At 42.7% G+C, this 21,365-nt stretch overlaps 2 protein-coding genes across 3 annotated transcripts; both read left to right on the forward strand.

The window, feature by feature from the left end:
• Window positions 1-1,209: 1,209 nt before the first annotated feature.
• Window positions 1,210-16,897, forward strand: esrra (estrogen-related receptor alpha). 2 transcript variants are annotated; one of them, XM_069146881.1, is made up of 8 exons: window positions 1,210-1,549; window positions 3,244-3,346; window positions 9,316-9,699; window positions 10,551-10,667; window positions 10,809-10,922; window positions 11,807-11,974; window positions 12,431-12,700; window positions 13,904-16,897. In XM_069146881.1, exons 3-8 carry the CDS (start codon window positions 9,321-9,323, stop codon window positions 14,155-14,157), a joined length of 1,302 nt encoding a protein of 433 aa, XP_069002982.1. In that variant the 5' UTR covers window positions 1,210-1,549; window positions 3,244-3,346; window positions 9,316-9,320; the 3' UTR covers window positions 14,158-16,897. The 2 variants fall into 2 exon arrangements, with proteins under 2 accessions (XP_069002982.1, XP_069002983.1); XM_069146882.1 differs by lacking the exons at window positions 1,210-1,549; window positions 3,244-3,346 and adding an exon at window positions 5,447-5,644.
• A 971-nt stretch (window positions 16,898-17,868) lies between these two features.
• prdx5 (peroxiredoxin 5) lies at window positions 17,869-21,241 on the forward strand. The gene is made up of 6 exons (XM_069146883.1): window positions 17,869-18,110; window positions 19,350-19,484; window positions 19,588-19,719; window positions 19,864-19,902; window positions 19,985-20,049; window positions 20,878-21,241. The coding sequence occupies exons 1-6, from the start codon at window positions 18,015-18,017 to the stop codon at window positions 20,981-20,983; spliced, it is 573 nt and encodes a 190-aa protein (XP_069002984.1). The 5' UTR covers window positions 17,869-18,014; the 3' UTR covers window positions 20,984-21,241.
• The last annotated feature ends 124 nt before the right edge of the window (window positions 21,242-21,365 follow it).

The raw sequence follows: 21,365 nt of genomic DNA on the forward strand, positions 1-21,365 counted from the left end.
AGGGGACGAAACTCTTCTGTGACAGCTCCTCTCAGTGCCAGCTGTTACCAGGCATGTTTAGAGTACGCAGGGGCAGACTATTTCGAGAAGCAGGAGGCTGCAAAAGTTAGACAGAAAAATCATTTGATTGTTGCGTCAGGCTGTATTCAAAAATAAAGAGCATACGCAAAAGATCCAGCCTGCTCGTGCAAAACTGTCGCCTGGAAAACGGTATCCTTTTACTGTCCCTTGATTATTTCTCTTTCTCATCCCATTGCAGTGATCTCCTGATAGCCTCTGTTTTGGCGCCTGTCCAAATAGTGTAGTGGTGGAGTGAGTGTCACAAGACCGACAACATGACTACATTTTCCATAGAGGTGCGATGCAAGACACATGCAGCCTATTCTCTCTGCAGCAGTCCCCCAAACCATCTCAATATAAAAAAAATAAAAATAAAACATAGCTATCTTTATAAGAGATATCATCATATTGAATTGAACGGTGCTTTAAGTTCGAAAAATAACAGCAAAACTTCTATAAGTGGACAGCATGTAGGACAAATCCAATAAAAGTGTGCATTTAAACATATATATATATATATAATGATATGGGAACTTCATTATTCCTTTTTATTGGGGGAGGGTTCGCTGCACCAAGAACGTTTCCAGATTTAATCACGACTTTACGGTCACGACCCGGCAGGTTTGATCACAGCTGATCTGAATTCAGCCCCCTTCCGGATCGAGATGAATATACCTGGACTCGATTCGGATTAACGAAGACTGGGTCATGTTTTTTTTTCACGAGTCGCAGGCCTTCATTACAATGTTGATGACGCCGGTGGAAGGTGCGCGCCGACGTAACGGAGACAGCGGACGCAAATTGAGGCAAGAGGGAGGAGAAAAGGCACGGGATCGAGCTACGTCACCGGGCCGCGTCAAGCCCGCGGGAGACAGCGAGGCGGGAACCGGAAGTTATTCCGCTTATTGAAATAAAACAGTTATTTATGTTCATTTTTGGGAGCGAAGAATCGATATATTTCAGGTGAGTATTGGGTATATTCACACAGGTGAAGGTGACTCTTTCGTTAAAAGACCCGGTTTCAGTTTTAGACGTCGTCCGGGAGGTCAGAAAACATCAAACGTTTCCCGTTTCGAGGAAGCTTTATTTTGAATTTCTCGAACAGGAAACTCTTTGTTTTGTTCCCGGAGACTTGACGCTGATATTCAACTACAACCTCGGTTGTGGAAGCCGAAGACGGGTATTTGTAACACCAGTGAACGGAACCGAACAGCCGGGTGTCGCCGGTTTGTTGTTATCGCCTCATTACTCGGTAACGTCGTGATGCGATGTGAGAAACCCTGCGAGGCTCTGACGGCGCCATTGAACCAATTCAACCGAGTGTGGATTTGCCAGCAGCAAAGACTTGACTGACTTCAGATTTAAAAAAAAAAAAAAAAGAAGAAGAAGAAGAAGAAGAAGAAGAAGAAGAAACCCCCCTCCTCCTCCTCCTCCTCCTCCTCACAAAAAAAAAAACCCAACCAACCCTGCGATGTCTTTACATTTCTCAGTAAGTATCCTCGCCTCACCTTCCGCTGCAGGGGTTTGAGCACATAGTGGGTTTAGGCTGGTAATCTTAATCTTTTTCCGGACATGTCAGCTGTCCACGGCAGCCTGATGTGCACGCACGAACCCGGCGGAGCTGGAAGTTCGCCTGGCCACGTTATTGGGGGTAGGGGGGGCACGAGCCGCTCCGGAGTTGGGGGTCTGCGTCGTCTCGTCCACGGATGTGCACGCTTTACTGTACAGCTGACAACCACACTCGTAGTTTACGATCCTGACTAAATCGCACCTAAATGAATGCTTGTGCCACTCCATGTAAATCTTAATGCTCCAACCAACACCACCACCACATATGTCCTGATAAATTGGATGCACGGTCACACGGAGGAAATGTAAGATTGCAGGGCCATGTCTGAATCAGATGCGGCGGATAATTGTCTTGCATGGGCACTTCTTCAACTGTACCCACTTGAGCTTCACTTACATGCATTTTAATCTCCCCAGTTAGTTCTCTCTCTCCGCTTTAACACACTGAACTATGTAAATCACTGAGCCTGCTGGACCGGGATTGAGATCTCTGATTTTAAGGCGTAATCTACTTTGGCAATTAACCTTTCACCGGTCCGAGATCAGCAGGCAAGGTCACCCCTGGGTGCTGTTCTCACCGTCTCCACAGTGCGCCGCATTTAAAAGCCTCAAACTGAGTTTAACGTACAGTCTGTGTGATGCGTTGTCAGTGACAGACACCGCTGGTGCCCCCCCTTTAAAAAAAAAACCATGACGAGAAAGCTTTAAACCATTTAAGACACAAGAAGAGATGATTGTGAGCGATGATATTTGACTTTTCATTTAAAGGATATAAAGTGCATTCAGAGATACATTTATGACAACGATTACACGAGTTTATGCCAATCACTACTTTGTTTAACATCTTATTATGATAAAAATCTGAATCTTGAATTTAAACTCGTTGCCTTTTTTTGACATGTCACTTGTAAAGATAACTTCTAAACACTATGAGCAACGCATCTGAGTTTATTGCCACATATTACAGTGTTTTTGCTCAAGGTTAAAGTTGCTCAAGAAATATGAAAGTCCCCCTTTGCTCCAATTGGCATCTAATGTCTACTTTTTAAAAGGTGCAAATCGGTCATATTTAGACTAAAACCAACAAACTGAAATGATATTTCGCGTATTGTTTTTCTCATTAAAACTGAAACTATCTTGAATAATTTACAGAGTTACGACCAAACTTCAGCTTACGACTTCGTATGAGTGCGAGAGAAGGTGTTGGCTTTACTCTGTCTGTCCTTCAAGCATTCCTGTGACTGTGACCTTTGGAGCGTGTCACGCAGCATAAGGGGGAGGGTACTCCAGCAGCGTGCAGAAATCTGGGTAGATACACCGCTTCGTGTATTTTTGGAAGGAAAAGTCAGTATATGCACGCCATATTACGCAGGAAGCAAAGCTGTGGGCAATGCTGCACGTTCCCTCTGGCACATGTGAGGATTAGCACTGGCATTATTGTCAATCATTTAATATGTACAACTAGTCCTCGCACATCATACGAGGCTGGACACACTGTACTTGTGGGGGGTTTGACCCCTGATATCACAAGTGTAAGATTACCTTGAAAACCGATCGCTTTGGTTTGACTGTAATTTCTGTGACGACACTCAAAAGCCTTTGCTTACTTTTCAGGTGTCCTGATAACTGCAGACTTCAACCCACAGCAACAGCACTTCAGTGAGCTGCCATCCAGGCTGACGGATAATTAGGCTTCAAACTCTACGTCGCCAAATAGGTAAGCTGTTCTCACATAACCTTTTTATGCTGATGAATTATTACGCCATCATGCTACTTCTTCAACTACGGTTGTGTACGTCCAGGTGGCTCCTCCGCCTTGCGGTTCATTCCTGTAAGGTTGTCGTGGACATTTAGCTTCCAGTGTTGGTATCTTCTTGAAGGAGTACTAGAGAGCTGGAGGAGAAGAAATGCAGCAAAACAACAGGGAAGGATTTCATTTCACTTTAAAAAAAAAAAAAAAAAAAAGGCAAGTCATAGAATATAATGCTCATGATTCTGTGTAAAACACTTCAAATGCTCCTGTTAGAGAAAAGCAGGATCATTTGCTGCAACACACACGTTTTTTTTTTGTAAGAAATTCTTGATACTTTAGTATAATTTTAAATGAATCAATTACATGAAGAGATTCATATCTATTCTTCTGCTCAGGTCGCACATGAAGTTCTGCTATGCTGTTGGATGTTACGGTGACTTTGATAAATGCAAATGCAGATCCCATTGTCCTGATTGCATACAAAATGTAAACTTTTGTTAAACTCTGATTTTATGCACATGGATGGTGGTGTGTTCTTCATACACAGAATAATGATGCGAGAACTGGATTTAACAATCCAATTTCTTAAAACTGGATTTATAAAGCTGCAATGTATCTCCTTGCTTAAAGTATCACAATATATTGCGATATATTGAATTGTAACTGTAATATCATGATACATATCATGTGACCAGATTCTTGCCAATAGACAACCAAACCTGTTGTCTGCAATCATTGCACAGGGACACAAAATGTAATGTTCAGACCCTGCAAACCGAACGAGGATTACTACCTTGTGTTTGTGTGCTGCCGCTGACCAGTCAGCAGTTTACTTCCATGTTGGTCCAGATTCATTTAATACTTACACGTACGACTCCAGTGAATAATGTCCAGTGAGAAACATGCTGCCTTCACACAGAGGAGTACAGAGCAGTGATAAAGAGCTTCGTCACACGTTGCAACGACACCTGAAGATTACTATCAGCCAATCCAGTGAGCTGCTGGTGGACTAGCGGAGGAGCAGGAGCCCCCACAAATGTGCTTTGTGAGGTCACAATAACCTTCACCTTTGACCTTTCCCCTCCAAAATTTGAATCGGTTCATCGTTGAGTTTAAGTGGATGTTTGTACCAGATGCGGTTAAATCCCCTCCAGGCGTTCTGGATATATTCTGTTCACTAAAATGGGACGGAGGAGAGGTCACAATAATCTTGCCCTTTGACCACCAAAATCAAATCAGTTCATTCTTGAATCCAACTGATCGTTTGTTCCAAATTTGAAGAAATTCCTTTAAGGCGTTTCTGAGATATCTCTCTCGCAGGAACGGGACAGACGGACAACCTTAAAACATAATGCCGCCGGCCTCCACTGTTGCTGTCAAGGAGGCATAAAAATGGCTAAATTGAGTGGGGAGTCGCGGAAAGAGGAGTGGGAGGATTTCTCTCTGCCTGAATAGTATAAATCAATGTGAGAATGTCCAACGCTCTGTGTAAGGACAAAGGAGCAATTAAGGTATCAGACTGAGCGACCTGATGACACCATTACCTTGAAGTCCTTTGTTTTGGGCATACTGTATGCAGCCTGGGGGGGGAAAGCTTCGTGCAGCAATAAAACGTTGAGCCTAACACAATGTAAAGACAGGTGCCAGGAATTTTCTAATTTGTAGTGCAAAAAAACCCCAACCCATTAAATGATCACTACTTGTCAGTAAAATGTGAGTCAAAGCTCTGAACTCTTTTTAAGGTTGGTATTATGTCCAATAAAAAAAAAAAGCTGAGACACTGGATTCATGACTAACACGCTGATAATCAGTTAATTCTTACAACACCAATCATCTTTATTACAGGCCTACATGAGGTTTCCAATGTCACCTCTTCAGAAACCTTTTGTGATGTTTCTTTCTTCACCAGTGAGCATGTGTTTCTTCTAACTATAAATCCTCCAATCAAATAACATAGACAGGATATATAACATTTAAACACACATTAAAACAAATAATTACAATTCTTAATTTGGCCCTAAAAGGTAATGATTAAGCAGCCCTTTTACGAGATGAGGAAGTGAAGCTGCCCGGCGTGTCCAGCTCGTCCTTTACGACCCACCAGCTGTTCGAGCCGACCGGAGCTCTCGGCCTATCACAGACCGGCGCGAAGCGAGCCGGAGCCGGCAGGCTGCGAACCGACTCTCCGTCCAGCCTGCGCCATGCTGCCGCGCCGCGGGGAGACTTAACATTAAGGTGCCGTTAGCAGACACCGCTCGTCAGGTAAAATGCAGCCTAGTCCGGGTTAGAGTGACGGAAATAAACCTCGGGCCGAGTCAGTCAGGATTAACGCTGGCCGGCGAGCTAGCTCGGTTAGCTGCGGGTGGCTAACCTCTGGTTTATAATGTGCTCGCTGCGAGCTAATGCTAACGCTGCTTCAAACATGTTGACTTTAGTTTACACGACACGCAACACGTTTCTGTGGTAAACTGAGTGGATAGCAGCAATTTACACAACCTCATCTGGCTTTACGCACTGTTGGACATGTTTTAATCAAGCCAGAGAGTAAACACAGCTCTTATTGGTCGCCTTTTTTTTTTTTCTTCTTTTTTTTTTGTTGTAAACATTTTCTTTATTGAACCCGCTGTTCAATTTACTTAAACAGATGTCTGGCCAGCGGTGCACATGGGGAGAGGACGGCGTGGTGTTCTGCTCAAAGCCGGAGCACAGCTCAACCACATCGGTGTCTTTGGGTTCGTGTACTCGTTCTGCTGTTATTCGCTGAGCTGTTCACTGATCTTATAAACTCGGTCCAAGTAAGCTAAAGTTTAAACAGGCTCGGTTTACTGTGACTTCCTGATTGCTTGCCAAACACTGCTCTGATCCAGCGAGGGCAAACTCCAAACCAAGTGTACGCCAGCAACTATAGGATTGGATTATCTGCTGTAGCAATACATATGATAAAAGATTGCTGTGAAATAAGTGAATATGGAGCAATGGTTAAGTTCCTGTCTGGTCTTCAATCGTCTCCAGCCATGCTTCCCTGTATTACACAATATATGCTGTACGAAGCACATATATACACCGAGTTAGATTTTGTTTGCATGTTGTTCTTCTTTCTAAGTGGGTCTTGATGATGCAGCAGCTTTGCTCTCCTTCAAAACACATTTTCATATATGGACTGAAGAAAAGGTGTATTTAACAGATTAGTTGAGACAGTGGATCATCATCAGTATGTTTGAGGGAAAGAAACACAGAAAACTGTTTTTCTAAAGGTAGCGTGCTATAAATGTACAACGTGCTGTGGATTCAACGTTGCAAGTAGAGACTCGTTCATTATAGACATTTCTTGTCAGCAGATGTGTCAAATATTACATATATTAATAATCCTGCAGCCCGATGCAGATAAACAGCACACACCATGCGTCAGAACTGAGCTGTTATTGATTTTAACCCATAAAATCACAGACTGATATTTTTGTTGTCAGATAAGTTGATGCATCTGGAGACTGTATCCCTGTGTTTACCTCCTTTTAGCTCTGGTAAACGCTGAGACCGCTGTGCTGTGCAAGTGTAGACAAAACTGAAAATTATTACCTGGCCGCATTGTTCTATTACTCCCTGACAATATTGTGATTTAATATTATCTCTGTGTATAACATGTCAAGCATAGGTTGTTGTCCGGCAGCAGGGTGATGGATCGGAGCATTGAAATGACCGTGAGCAGTGCATTTAAATTAATGCAACACTTTGTATGTTTAGAGGCAGCAACCGGATTATCAGGCCAGCTGATGAACTAGAAGAAAAAAAATGGTTGATAATTACAGTGTGTGGTCAGTATGTATGTATGTATGTATGTATGTATGTATGCATGCATGACAAACTCACGAGTCACTCTCAGGCCTTAACTGGATTTCGGCTATTTCGGCTGCAGAGATCCCATCTCATCGTCCTTACGCAGTTATCTATTAAGTTATCATTGAAGTGAGGCTCTGCATTAATGTTCCCACTGATGAGGTTGAAGCCCAGTGACAGACCTGATTGCACAGATTGCAGTTCATGCACAAGCACCATTTACCTTGTTGTCACCCATTTTATTGATCCTTCAAGTGCTGCTGATAAAATCTAATTTACAGCAATGAAAATGTCATTTGTATCGCCCAAGAACAAAGTCCATTTCAGACAGAATGATACCACTTGAACTTTTTTTGTTCGACTGTATAAATGAGTGACTATCTGTCTTCATAGGTGTGTAAGTGCAGGAGTGGTGCAGCTGTGTCCTGAATAATTACCCTAATTTGGCCACAACAGAGAGTGCTGGTCACTTTGCTCACACAAATATTCACCCGGCCACCTGTTTGCTCAGAGACGGAGATATTACTGCATTATGTGCCAAAGAGATCAGGCTTGTTTTTAGGCTATCCGTGTTATTTGTAATGGATGTACCGTATGATTGACATTAAGAGCCCTGACATTAGGCATTAGAACCAAGTTATTGGTCGTTGACTCACCGCTTTAAAGCATGAAACAAAATCACTCATGGTGATTTAACCGTTCAGTAAGTGTTTGCGTGTGTTGATGAAAGATGCTCACAAAGGGAACCAAATCGCCTCTTTAGATGTTTTGTTGGAAACTGTTTTATTTCTCTTCTTTGGGCAACATTTTGTAATGAATTTAATCGCAAAGCCTTTGTTTATTGTTTCGTGATGCTGCAGTTCATTTTTTTTTCACGTCTTGACTGTAGATAATCAGCTGAAATGGACAACGTGTTTGCCATCATAGCGTCTGTGTGTAAATATCTTTATATTATATAATAGCTGTGTGTTGTACAGTATATTATCATCATTCTTACTGAGGCTATTTAATGGTTTTACATCAGTGAAAGGAAAGTTCTTGCAAACTTCTTCTGTCCCCTGCGGTGCTGAAATCATGTCAGATGTTTTTTTTTCTTTCTCCTTTGTTCAGGGTACAATGAACAGTGCTAGTGCTATATGTCGACTACAATCTCTGTTGGCTCATGACCTTTTATATGTGCTCGTATTTGGATTCATAAACATATATTTAATTTTCACACAAGCATGAAATATTTACCCTGATTGTTCCTTATTAAACTGAGTGCTGTAGACAGCCTTTTGTAGGTTACTGCAGTACTCTTACTGCCTCCCATGAACATAAGTTATATGTCTGGATAAGGAAGAGTGACCACCGTTTATGAGCGTCGTGACCTTCCTCCAGTCACCTTGGCTGTTTTAATGAATAGAGATGAGACAGACAAAGACTTCACACGGTGGGGAGGAACCGAGGACTGTATAGTTACATTTAAGGCATGAAAGGTTCTGTTTTGGGGAATTTGAGGTGGGGTTTTTACGCCTTAAAAAGCATAACTGAGGAAGAAATAGCACAAACAGCAGAGACTTAGTTGAGGAACAAGGACGAGAACAAGCAGGTCTTTAGTGATGTTAGTGAGCTGATAAGCCAAAGTCCAGCTGCTTTTCACAATCCATCACTCCAGCAAAGAAAAGTGACCATGATTTTTATTTAATGCGAAGTAACCTCAAGCTCCCTTTTGTTTTCTACTGAATTGAGGCAGCATTTATACTCATCTCACGTTCCCTGCATCAGTACAAACAGTAATGTCTGATATACAGCCTTGAAGATGGGGACTGTGGGGTCCTGCAGCCCATCATGGGGCATTACTGGCACTTATACACTCTATTTCTTTAGTTGGAAGATGCCACACAGAAATAAAAATGAAGACAAGTGAATTTCTTTAAATTAACTTGGAGAAGGAATAACTTATAAAAGACCCAGAAACAATCTGAAAATGTTCAAGTACGTTTTGGTTTTTCTTTAACATGTGCTGTGGAGAAAAAATAAGGATGTGAAGGAAAATGTTCTACACCATCATATTTTCTTTGACCTTTCTTTGTTGTTGTATTTATTTTGCCCTCCAGACATCATGTCTTCCCGGGAGCGTCGGTCAGATGTCTACATAAAGGCAGAACCGAGCAGTCCAGAGGGAGGCGGGGGAGGTCGGACCAGCCCGGGCGGGGCCTCTTCGGACTCTTCTCAAAGTGGAGGTGGAGGAACCAGAGGGGACGGCGCTAAACGTTACTCCCCGCCACTCTACACACCAGCCCTGCGTTGTCACTTCAAAGACGAGGGTGTTGACGGAGCCGAGGAGGGCCCCGCCGGAAATGGAGCAGGGCGATGCAAGTACGCCCTGAGCACGCTGCCCAAGAGGCTGTGTCTGGTGTGTGGGGATGTGGCTTCAGGTTACCATTACGGCGTCGCGTCATGCGAGGCCTGCAAAGCATTCTTCAAGAGAACCATCCAAGGTGTGTGTCGTAATCAAGTTAAAGTGTTTGCATTGTACAACAAGCGGAGGATAGTTGGTTGTCTTACTTGATCATTTCTGTAATCTGAGAAGTTTTACTTTTGAGTACTTCCACATAATGTTACACGTGAAGCCTCCTGCAGGACTCGAACCGTCTCGTACTGACGTCATCCTTCTGTGTAACACCTTATTATCTAAAACACAACGAATGAAACGTGTCTGTATTCTGGTACACCACTAACACTTTTGTTTACTTTTCAAAAGTGAGAGCACACTCACTTCAACTGGTTACATCAGTGAAAATATAGTGAGTAGAGAGTTACAGATATTAAATGCTTTTTTAATTTGTCATAGTTAATAGGAAGCTTCTTTTATTGTGACATGTTTCTGCGACATCTGCGACTTCTATACACACATGCAACGTATTTTCAGAGGTTGTTCATTACACCTGTGTAAGATAGAGTGGGAGTTTAGGGTGTGGAGATATATAAGGAAAGGTAAAATGATCAGGTTTGATATCCTGGTGAAAAAGTCTGAGGACAGCAGGAGTGACAAAAGACCCACATTACATCCTGATGGTGTTATAGTTTGTAATGCTTCAGCACAGTCTACAGTCTAAAACCACCCCAGCTGGTTTATACTGGTCTATCAAACCACAAACATTTGGCAGTTTTATGTGGTGAAACTTGGTGCATAATAATTTCTGCTTTGGATTGTGTGCTTAAAAGATCAGAGACTTTTTTTTTGGAGTTCAATGTGGTTGTTTTCCATCCTACCAAATGCTTGTTCATATTTATGTTACTTAATCACCTCTTTTACTGTGAAGTGACTCATTTCTTTTTATCCATGAAGGTAACATTGAATATAGTTGTCCGGCATCGAATGAGTGTGAGATCACCAAAAGGCGCAGGAAGGCCTGCCAGGCATGCCGCTTTACCAAGTGCCTCAAAGTAGGCATGCTGAAAGAGGGTGAGTGTTTGTGTTGTTTCAGATGCTGTGCAGCCAGTCTTTGATATTCCCTCTTTAGGGTCATTGTTCTGATATTTTAAACACATGTTTATTTGTTGTTCACCGGCATTAATCATGATTACCTCATCTTTCATGATGTAGGAGTTCGTCTTGACAGGGTCAGAGGAGGAAGGCAGAAGTACAAAAGACGCCCAGAAGTGGAGAATGCGACGTACCAGAGTGCCCCTCTACCGCTGACGAAGGAGAGTGAAAAAGGTGCGACTTCTACGCTTGTCTTGTCTTTTGCTTTCTTTGTTCTTCAACAGGCAACATTGATAAGAGCTGGTTCAGTGACATAGCATGCTTTAAAAAAAAAAAAAAAAAAAAATCTATACAATGACAACCATCAGCCAAAGCGTAAAGACTACAGGTGACAGATGTTACTGTGCAACCTCTTCATGCATTCACTGTACATGACATTCAGTTCTCGTTGATGAATTTGTGGCAATCACCAACAGCAACCACACTCGGGTGATTAAAAACAGATCGCTGCTCCGAAGTTCAGCAACAGTTCATTTAAGAGGTCTCCTGTTCTGATTCGGAGGTAAAGACAGAGAATCCATCGGGTCACAGATGGACCTTTTTCTTTTTTTAAACTTGAGGTGCTCTGAGTGTTTCTCTAAAAATGCAAGACATGCTGGGGGGTCGAATCACAAGTTTCCGGGAACATACAAGCAACCAACAAAACGCTTCCAATCAATTGCAATTGATTATGAAACAGCGCCCCCTACTGCATAAAGTGGTTCAGTGTGTTTGTTACTTTTTTAATAAGGAGTTCAACAAATACCGTGACTGTGCTAATATCCTTAAGATTAAATTTGACCTAGATTAAAGCTCTTGAGTTACAAAAATATGGCTGTGGTGTTCTCAAAGAAATATTTATATTTCTCTGTTGATAAACAGTCAGATGGCAGGTCTCAAGCTTGTATTAGAAAAAGGAATATGGACATTTGCAGCATGAACAGAGGGCTGCATGTAGTACAGTTTACAAGCACATTTTAATGTATTTGTTCAAATCATAACAGAGTTTTAGGTATCAATGTGTCGGTGAGTTAAATACTGCAATGAACCCATTGTTCTGTGTCTGTTTTGTTCCAAAGGATCCTCCAACATCATCGTGTCCCACCTTCTAGTAGCAGAGCCGGAGAAGTTATTTGCCATGCCCGACCCTCTGCAGCCTGACACAGCCCAGCGCACGCTCACCACCCTCTGTGACCTTGCTGACCGTGAGCTGGTTGTGATCATTGGCTGGGCCAAACACATTCCTGGTAAGAGATGCAGGGAGAATAAACTGGAGGGGAGGAGAGGCAGTGATTTAGTGATCCAGTCTCGCTCAATAGGAACAAACATGCCGTGTCATATTTCACTCAGGCTTTGGCCAGAATATTGATCAGTATGACCAACACCAATGGCCCGTGTGAACCTGATTCTGAAGGCTGAACAGTCTAACTTATATGGAGTCAAAACAAATGAAATGTTGTTGCTGGTGTGCGTGGTCTGTTCGGAGAGGAGATGCTGAACTTCTACTGATGGTTCAGCTGAACTGGTGCAGCGCTTAACTGTATTTTAACTGCATTTCTATCTACAATTGACTCACCGGCTGCACATAGTAACTTGTCAATTATTTGTGACATGGAACCAGAGTGCTTCCTGTGTCAGTGGACCCTCCCAAAATAGTGTCCCCACTGTGTCCTCTTCATTTGAATATGTCTCTTCTCCCGCAGGCTTCTTGTCCCTGTCTCTAGCGGACCAGATGTCCGTGCTGCAGTCAGTGTGGCTGGAGGTGCTCGTTCTGGGCGTAGCGTACCGCTCGCTCGGCTGCGAGGACGAGGTGGTGTTCGCAGAGGATTTTGTCCTCGACGAGGAGATGTCACGCGTTGCTGGACTGACGGAGCTTAACGCAGCAATTAGTCAACTTGCTCGGCGTTTCCGTTCACTAAACGTGGACCGGGAGGAGTTCGTTATGCTAAAAGCCATCGCACTCACTAACTCAGGTATTTATACTTCTACTGTAGCGGTTAAGAAGACACATCGATTTGACTTTGTATTTTATAACCATTAACTTGTGGCTAATAGTAAAGAAATATATATTATACTACGGTATAGAAAACAAACTGCTTCTAAGTGCTGTAGTTGTTTTACTGACATCAAAGGAAATACATTTTTTCTGACTTTAGGTGTATTTATTCATTGAACTGATTGTGTTCATAACCTCCACTACTCCATTATTTGGACCAAATATAACACTCATGCTGTGTAACAAAGCTTCACTCAGTTTATTATTATGCATTCTTAGGCAGGTTGTGTAATAGAACAAGGTTACAATGAAGTCCTTCCTTCATTCATGGTATAATTGTCAGCTTGAGGTGTTGATTTAACTCGATGATCATTTTGGAGGCTGCAGTTTGTAGAGCTGTCGACCTGCATTGTGTTACGGTGTGTGTGTAATAGTCCACTCATGAATCACTTCACTGCAGCTCTCTGGAACTCATCGGCACCACAAACCAGTCAACAAAAAGTAGAATCGGCACCTCTTCAACATCTTTACAGGACGTATGCAGACATGTGGTGTCAGATCACATCAGTTTTAGCTACATGTACCAAAATCAACTGTCGAAACAAAGTGTAACACAAATACTTGCGAGGAATTTCCTGCATTGCTTTGGTGATTTCATGCAATGCTGTATGTTAGCAGCTGGTAATCAACGTCTTCAGACTTTATCTCACTGCGGAGAGGCGTTGATAGCAACAAAAACAGAAGAGTAGCTGTGAGGAGTGCAGACAATGTCCGATAATATGTGAGCTGACAGCAGCCTCTGACCACAGGAGGAGGATCATGTCCTGCCAGTGTTACGTGCAGATACTCTTTCTAAGAGCCTTCCTGTCTCCGGCAGGCAGAACTACCGTAGCGTAAACATGCTGTCTGTTGTGGGGTAGATGTGACGTAAGTGGTTGTGGCAAGTTTACCCCACTCACAACCTTTACGCAGACATCCCTTTAGAGATCCACTGAAGATGGCCGACAACAGCAGATCAACTAGTCTGTCCCGCTTGCACCACAGAGCCACTGTTTGTTTTGTAAATAAAAGCTGCCATTAGTGTGTGTTTGTGGTAAATTACTGGCTAACTCTCTTTCTATGGCAAAAGCTGAGAACATTGAAGCTCTGCCTTACCATGTGCTCCCTGCTGTTCTGCCAGACTCTGTTTACATCGAGGACATGGAGGCGGTGCAGAAGCTGCGGGATCTCCTCCACCAGGCCCTGCTGGAGCTGGAGTGTCAGCGGCGCCCCGACGACCCCCAGCGGGCAGGACGTCTCCTTTTAACATTGCCGCTCCTCCGACAGACTGCCGGTCGTGCTCTTACCACCTTCTACAGCATCAAGACCCGTGGTGGTGTACCCATGCACAAACTATTCCTGGAGATGCTGGAAGCCATGATGGATTCTCCCTAGAGCGGAAAGCAGCAGAAGTAACGAGGGCGCAGAGAAAGACCCAACAGAGATCTAGTCTTCACGGTTTATGAAAAAGGAACGTTTTTATCAGAGAATTAATAACAAGGAAATGATTCTTTTCCCCTCCAGGTTACATGAAGAAAGGAAAATAATATGAGAAAAGAAAAACCTCATGTCTTCATGTTTCCAAGTGGGAAGTGGCTTTTTATAGTAAGATGTAACTGCCAAACTTCAGTACAAAGCTCCAAGATCCACGAGTGAAAACTTTTAACGTGAATGCAAGAATACGTAACAGTTTGAACTGTTTCCTGGCACGTTTCATCGCAGCATCGACGTGCAGTTCCTTCACCACTGAAGAACAACATTTAGGTACTGGAGTACAGACTGCAGTCATGTGGCTTTTTGAACTTTTAAAATAATGCTACGTCTGCTCATGAAAGCCATAACAACACATTTGACGAACAGCTTGAGGGTCCAGTATGGAGGCAGATTGAAATGCACATGAAGTGCTTGTATTTACTATAGTTTAGTGTGCCGTTGTAGGCAAATCATAGGAATTACTTGCAATATGTTAAAAGCAATATAATGACTCGAATATTGTCTGTCACATTCAAAATGGGGATTAAAACGGTAAGACATCTATTTGTGTGTATATCAGCAGCTCTCCACTCCCTGGGGCCCGGGGGCTGATTTAAAAAAAAAATTAAAAAAAATAAATCTAGCTTCAAGTAGAAACTGGTTTGTCAGATGAGTAGATAAAAAAAAAACCACAAAAAAACCCCCTCCTAAGCAGTTTGGGGGTTAAACAGTGGAGTTGGGAGCCACTGATGTAAGTGCAGGCTTCTTTATAAAAGGTTGTGCAATTGATTTGTAGTCCAAGGAGAGGTGCATCTTAAGATTATGCACTCATAAAATGCCCTAAATTGTTGTCTGAAAACCCTTTTTGGCACACAAAAAAAATAACCTGGCTTCCATACAAGCAAAAATGTGTGTTTGCTCGTGTGCAGGTCAAACCAATGAGCTGCGCTGAGATCAGGGAAGAACGGTGATTAGAAGAGAAATGCCTCATCTGCTTCTTTTTTTTTTCTTCTTTTTTTTTTTTGGATATTACCCTCCTCCACTAGAACCACAGACTCTGACTCCAGCAGCTGCGTGTTCATCTGTCCTGTCATTTGTGGGCTATAACGTGTAACACTAACCTATATGATTGATATGTGTACGATGAGATTTTTGCTCCTTTTTTTTCTGCAGTGGGGAAGAGTGTTGCATAAAAGATGTGAAATGTTCCTGTGCGCGGTCTTTCCCTTCGTGGACGCACGTCTGTCGAACTTTCACTCGTGAGCGCCCTTAGTGGGCTCAGGGCAACGAGAAATGCAACATATGCAACGCGTTCCTTTTGGACGTTGAGACCTTGTCAGAAAACACCCTGAAAGTCTCGTTCATTGTTCAGAAGGTTTGTGTCCTTACGGTATAAGTGATCATCATAGTAAGCTTCACCTGTGATGCAGAACTACGTAATCTGACGGGAAAGTCGGATCCCTAAAAATCATATTTAGTGGCTAAAGGGCCGTTAACCTTTCAGCCATGTACAGTTCCATTTAAACAAACACAAACATGCAATTTATAGTGGACGATAATAAAGCCAGCAAATGTGATATAAATTTCCCCATTACAATATTTGTGCAGCTTACAGTGAACAGAATTTGTAAAGACTTGAAACTTGCTTTTTCATACAGCTTCCTTTCTAGGATTTAAGGGTATTTTATTTACATTGTGACACATTGTTGTGGGTTTGGTATCGAAATGAAGCTTTCCATTCAGGATCTAATGACTTCTAATTGTTTTTTGTTTTTTGTTTTTTTATTATGTAAAAAGTTGTGTTTTCTGAGGCTGATTTTAGGGATCAATTTCCACGGCTCTCTAGATCCGGTGGCCTGGTGAGGCTACAGGAGGCTACCTCAGGAGGCAGAGAGCCAGACGACAAATGAAACTCACGGTCTTTTGATTGGTCAACTTAAACCTGGATATTTGGTACACTGAATGTCTCGCGCCTGAGTACATACGTGTTTGTTTTCACAACTTTTAAAGTGGATATGGCTCATTAACCAGGCCTCACGGTACAAAGCGCCTCATGCAGTTGGTGTGTTCAACCTGAAAACAGTCCCACTCCGTATTAGCAGCAGCTAGCACTGTGGAGCCGGGACTGGTCGGCAAAGCGTGACACTGATTCAGCCGTCTGGTCTTGTTTTCATAAGTTACAGCTTACATGTGTCTGTCATCTAAAAAAAAAAAAAAAAAAAAAAGTATTTCTTCGATTTGTTTTCTAACCAAATTTCTCAAATTGTCTGAAGAAAACATAAATATAGATGCCAGGGTCAAAATAGAGGCGTTAGTTTCTTACTATAAACTTGGACATAATATATGCAAAGGTAGATTTTTCATGAGCATCCGTATATGTTTTGGAGATGGTGGGTCAGCGTGGCGTGAGGGTCATCCGCAGTGTCACTGTTTCAAATTATACAGTCATTTGTAGGTTCTATTACATATGTGCGCATTAATATAAATGAGCAATACAATAAATTACCAAACCTCACACATTTCCTTGTATAGCCACAGTGTACATTTAACATTGCCAGTTAAAATGAAGAATAGCTACTAAACGTTATATTATTTAGAAGTTCAAATCAATGTTTGTATTTTGAAAGACTATTTAAATGATTAAATTCTATTTTTTACTCAATTTACTGTTGTTTGTTGACACTGCTTTATTTTTGTGTGTGATATTGGCTGTGAATTTCTGTGTAGTTTTTTTTTTTTTTCCCATTTAGATGAAACGGTTTGATGTCCTTGTCTAAAACATGTCCACATAAAAATCACTGTGAAAAAAAAAACGTGAGATCGTCCACTGTCTGACGCAACAGGGAGTGGATTATTGTAGGTGCTTTGTGTTGTGTAATAAATGGACACACCACCACCACCACACATCATTGGTGTCATCTCTCCCTGTGGATGTTGTTTACGTGTATGTTTTGTTTTAGATGCTGTGAAGAAGGCCGGAAACTTTCAATCTCAATATTTTCGACACGTCACATCTGGACACACTTCACCTGCAGTTACTGCGCATGTGAACTCGGTACTTTAGAATAAAACCATCCATGGATGGATTATATAGTTTGCCTCGCTGGGTTGTTGTTGTTGTTGCCCATCAGCTGTGGCTGCAGGTGTCCGTTTCTGCAGCAGTTGAAGCTTCGCCCTTCAGCAACAGGCTCAGATAGAGCAGCATGGGTTTGGAGTCCACCTTTGTCAGGTGGCCGCATCCCACTAAGAGGAGGTCCTGCTGGTTCCCTGTCGGGGCTTACTGGCACTAACCAGCTGACCCTCCATTAATCCCACCCGTGTCGGGGCAAAATGTCTCCTGCGGAGAAGGACTGTCACCGTGATGATTTGAATATATTTCCATATTTCCTTTCCTTCCTCTTTTAGGCTTCCCCTTGCTTTACGTTTAACGCGCACATAAGCACCCGTGCCAAATGTCCCGCCTGCTACTTTCAAACGAAGGTTCAGCTTCTGTCCGCGCTTTCACGTCAACACATGTCTTCTCCGTGGCAGATGGCGCAGTCAACAAAAGATTTAGCGGGCCTGAATGTCCCGGCAGATAAAGTCCCGGCAGCCAGACGGGACGTGGGACACCGTGCGGTAGTTAAGTCGCAGTGCCGTGCGTCGGTCCGAGGCGTGTCTGCGCGCTAACTCCGCTGCGCAGCGCCGCGTCCCGCAGACCCGCCGTACGGCTCTGCTCCACCTAACGCCGCCTAACGCCGCCCAACGCCGCCCCGACAGCCGACCAGCGGAGCCGCATCATGCTCTCCGTCGCAGCCGCCGTCCTGAGAAGCAGCCGTGTGGTCCAGTGCGTCAGGCCGCTGCACATTTCCGTCATCGCCAAAATGCCCATTCAGGTAAGACGACGACTCTCCCGCGTTTCGTCTTGACATCGGTCGTCCTTGTGTGTCCTCCGTGTCCTGTACGCAGAGACTCCGGGGGACATTTCACTGCGAATTAAAGAGACATCCTTCGTGTCGAGCTCACTGTGCTAGCTGCTGCCCCGCCGCCATGTCAGCCGCTACCTGACCGTGATATGAAAGTTTTACCACCGCCGTCCTGCCGGAGCTTCACCTGCCGCCTCCTCCACCTCCTCCATCTCCTGCTCCACCCGAGCACACGTTCATATAAAGTTTGACGAACAGCTCCTCTGTAACTTCGCACACGGACACGGAAAATACATTTTTATAAAGCACGTGTTACTCTTTCATGTACCTGGTTTGATTATTTGATCAGTATTATTATTATTATTATTATTATTATTGTTATTATTATTATTTCTCTCCAGTATGTCTGACTGTAATTTTACAAGTTAACGCGCAGCTTTCTGAAGGTGAGTGCTGATCTGCGTAATACTGCCAACATTGGCTCATTTACATATTTTAAAGGGCATAAACATTGTTAAAGCGCAATGTTTATTTATTGACACTTCCTGAAACCGCTTGTAAGCACTCGTTGTGGAAAAGTGTGCCATTGTCCGTCAATCCGTTTTAAATTGAGCAATTCGGCCATTTTAACCAGGTCTGTCTGCGGGGGGTTTACCGCCCTCCAGTGGCCACCAGCCGGTGTGCGGAGACAGGTTTGTTTTACAAAAAAGTGGCATTTAAATGGTTCATAATTAATTTTATCCTTTTTTTTTTAATTTTATTTTTTAAGTAGTCTTCAAGAGAGAGCTGTGCACAAAGAATAAAGATAGTTAGACAGATAATTCACAGACATACATTCTTCTTCCCACAAATTAAGTACAAAGTATTTGCAGGTTTAATAGTACATATCCAAGCATTTTGCATGCATTCACATCTATGAGTAGAGTACACATTAATATCATTGTTGTTCATTTTACAAAGCGTATCAGCCAAACAGACGCTTTGTACGAAGCTGCCAGTGCTGCACACGCTGTAGATACTTTGTTAGTGTAAGTAAACTAACTTTTTGACTCAACACATTCTTCTTGACAATAACCACACTGTGTTCAGTGTCCTGCAGGTATTATTATTATTATAAATACCAATTGATTATTGGTATCATTCACTGTGGTAAGTTTAAAAAAGAAAAAATAGTGAAAAAGTGGTCTTTGTTCTTTGTTGTCACTTAAGGTTGGAGAAAGTCTTCCCGCGGTGGAGGTCCAGGAGGGGGAGCCGGGAAATAAGGTGGCGATGGATCAGCTCTTTAAGGGGAAGAAGGGAGTCCTCTTTGCCGTACCTGGAGCTTTCACTCCTGGCTGTTCCAAGGTCGAGTCCACGCTGCTAACTCCGCATGCCGTGTCTCACGCCCAATGATCTTCGTATCAGGTGATCTTATGTATCTCTTGTTGTTGTTTTTTGTTTTTTTCAGACTCACCTCCCAGGTTTCGTGCAGCAGACTGAGGACTTGAAGAACAAAGGTATACAGGAGATCGCATGCGTTTCTGTCAACGACGCATTTGTCATGGCTGCGTGGGGGAAGGAGCATGGAGCGGATGGCAAGGTACGGACTCCATCTTCACAACTTTCACTACAGTTGCCTTACTTAAGAATCGAGAGCCTGAGGACGCTTCGGACGTGCATCAACATGTGACATGCACCACGATATCACTACTACCGTTGCGCTCACTACTTCTTTCCTCTGCAGGTTCGAATGCTGGCTGATCCCACTGGAGCTTTTACCAAGGTACAAATAAATATGTAGTACATGCAGTTCTTGTTCAGTCTTTGTGATTGTGCGCTCATTCGTCTTTGTCTCTGCTTGTTAGGCTGTCGACCTTTTACTTGACAGCGATCAGATTGTGGCGGTACTCGGGAACAAGCGATCCAAGAGGTAACTATTGTTTTACCCGTTTCAGTTTTACATTAGTACATGTTTTGTTTTTAACCTTTTTATTAACTGAATCCGGTTTGAACTGTATCTGAAATCGCTCCTGATTCATTATAATAGCTCACAATATTCACAGTCCTGATTCCTGCAGTGGAACATTGGAGGTACTCTCCATGACATGTACACTATTTTCTGCTAACAATCTCACTACATCATGAGGAAAAATACAGGAGTGCAGGTCTACACCTGTCAGTGATGATGCAAAATGATCATCCAAAGGTAGTTTATTACTAACTACAGAGTAAACTATGTCATTATCATGTGGAGAAACTGTGAATGAACAAAGGAGTGATTTATGACATTAAACTGTTTTTGCTTCTCTACCACTGGACTCTCTGTGATGTTAAGAGTTCAAAAGAAAAAGGAACCAAATGTGTGAGAAGAGACAAAAGGGGTAGAACAGAAACAACCTTTACCTACTAAACTGAAGTACAATAAACAAAACCAGGAGCAATGTCCAGCATGAACAGCACCCAGAAACTGAGGACCTCAGTGGGTGGAGGGAGTCAAACAGGACAGAAAGGACCGAAAGATCCAAACCATAACAAAAGGTCAATGATGACGTCGGTAGTTGTAGAATAAACCAGACCTGATTTCACTGAGGTTTCTACTGATTATTTAAATTGTTTTCCACATTATTTTCTTTGTCTCTTTAATTGATTTAAAGACACCGATTTTTTGTGTGTCATTGTGTTTTCTTTATTCAGATTGTCTTTTATTTTTTTATCTAAACTTGATTCAGAATTGAGCGTGTGCTTCATCTTGTTTCAGATATTCAATGTTGGTGGAAAATGGTGTTGTGAAGAAGATCAACGTGGAGCCTGACGGCACTGGGCTGACCTGCAGCCTGGCTCCCAACGTTCTGTCCGACCTGTAGATTTATTCAGAGCTTGGTAAACCCGACTGCACTCCCTGAGTTCCTGTTAACGTTACATTAACAAAACCCGGTATTAACCCGTTCAAGGTTTCTCCTCCTCCCAAAGATGGATGCAAATGTCATGTGGATGCTGGTGTCAGAAGCTGGAGGGTAATTAATGCGCACAACTATGACCAGTATAACAACCCTAAGGGCAGTGCATCAATCTGTGTATACTGTTACATACATAGTAAATAAAAGTCACCCTGAAAGCAATAATCACTGTTTTCCTGTTTATTTATTATTATGCATTAATTAAATATCCCACAGCAGTAATTATATATTTAAAAAAAAAAGAAGACAAATGCCTGATGTATTGTTGTTGATGTTATGATTTACTTTA

This window comes from Embiotoca jacksoni, unplaced genomic scaffold (assembly GCF_022577435.1).
Source record: "Embiotoca jacksoni isolate LCO1_2020_lvr unplaced genomic scaffold, fEmbJac1.0.p SCAF_13, whole genome shotgun sequence".
NCBI lineage: Eukaryota > Metazoa > Chordata > Actinopteri > Embiotocidae > Embiotoca > Embiotoca jacksoni.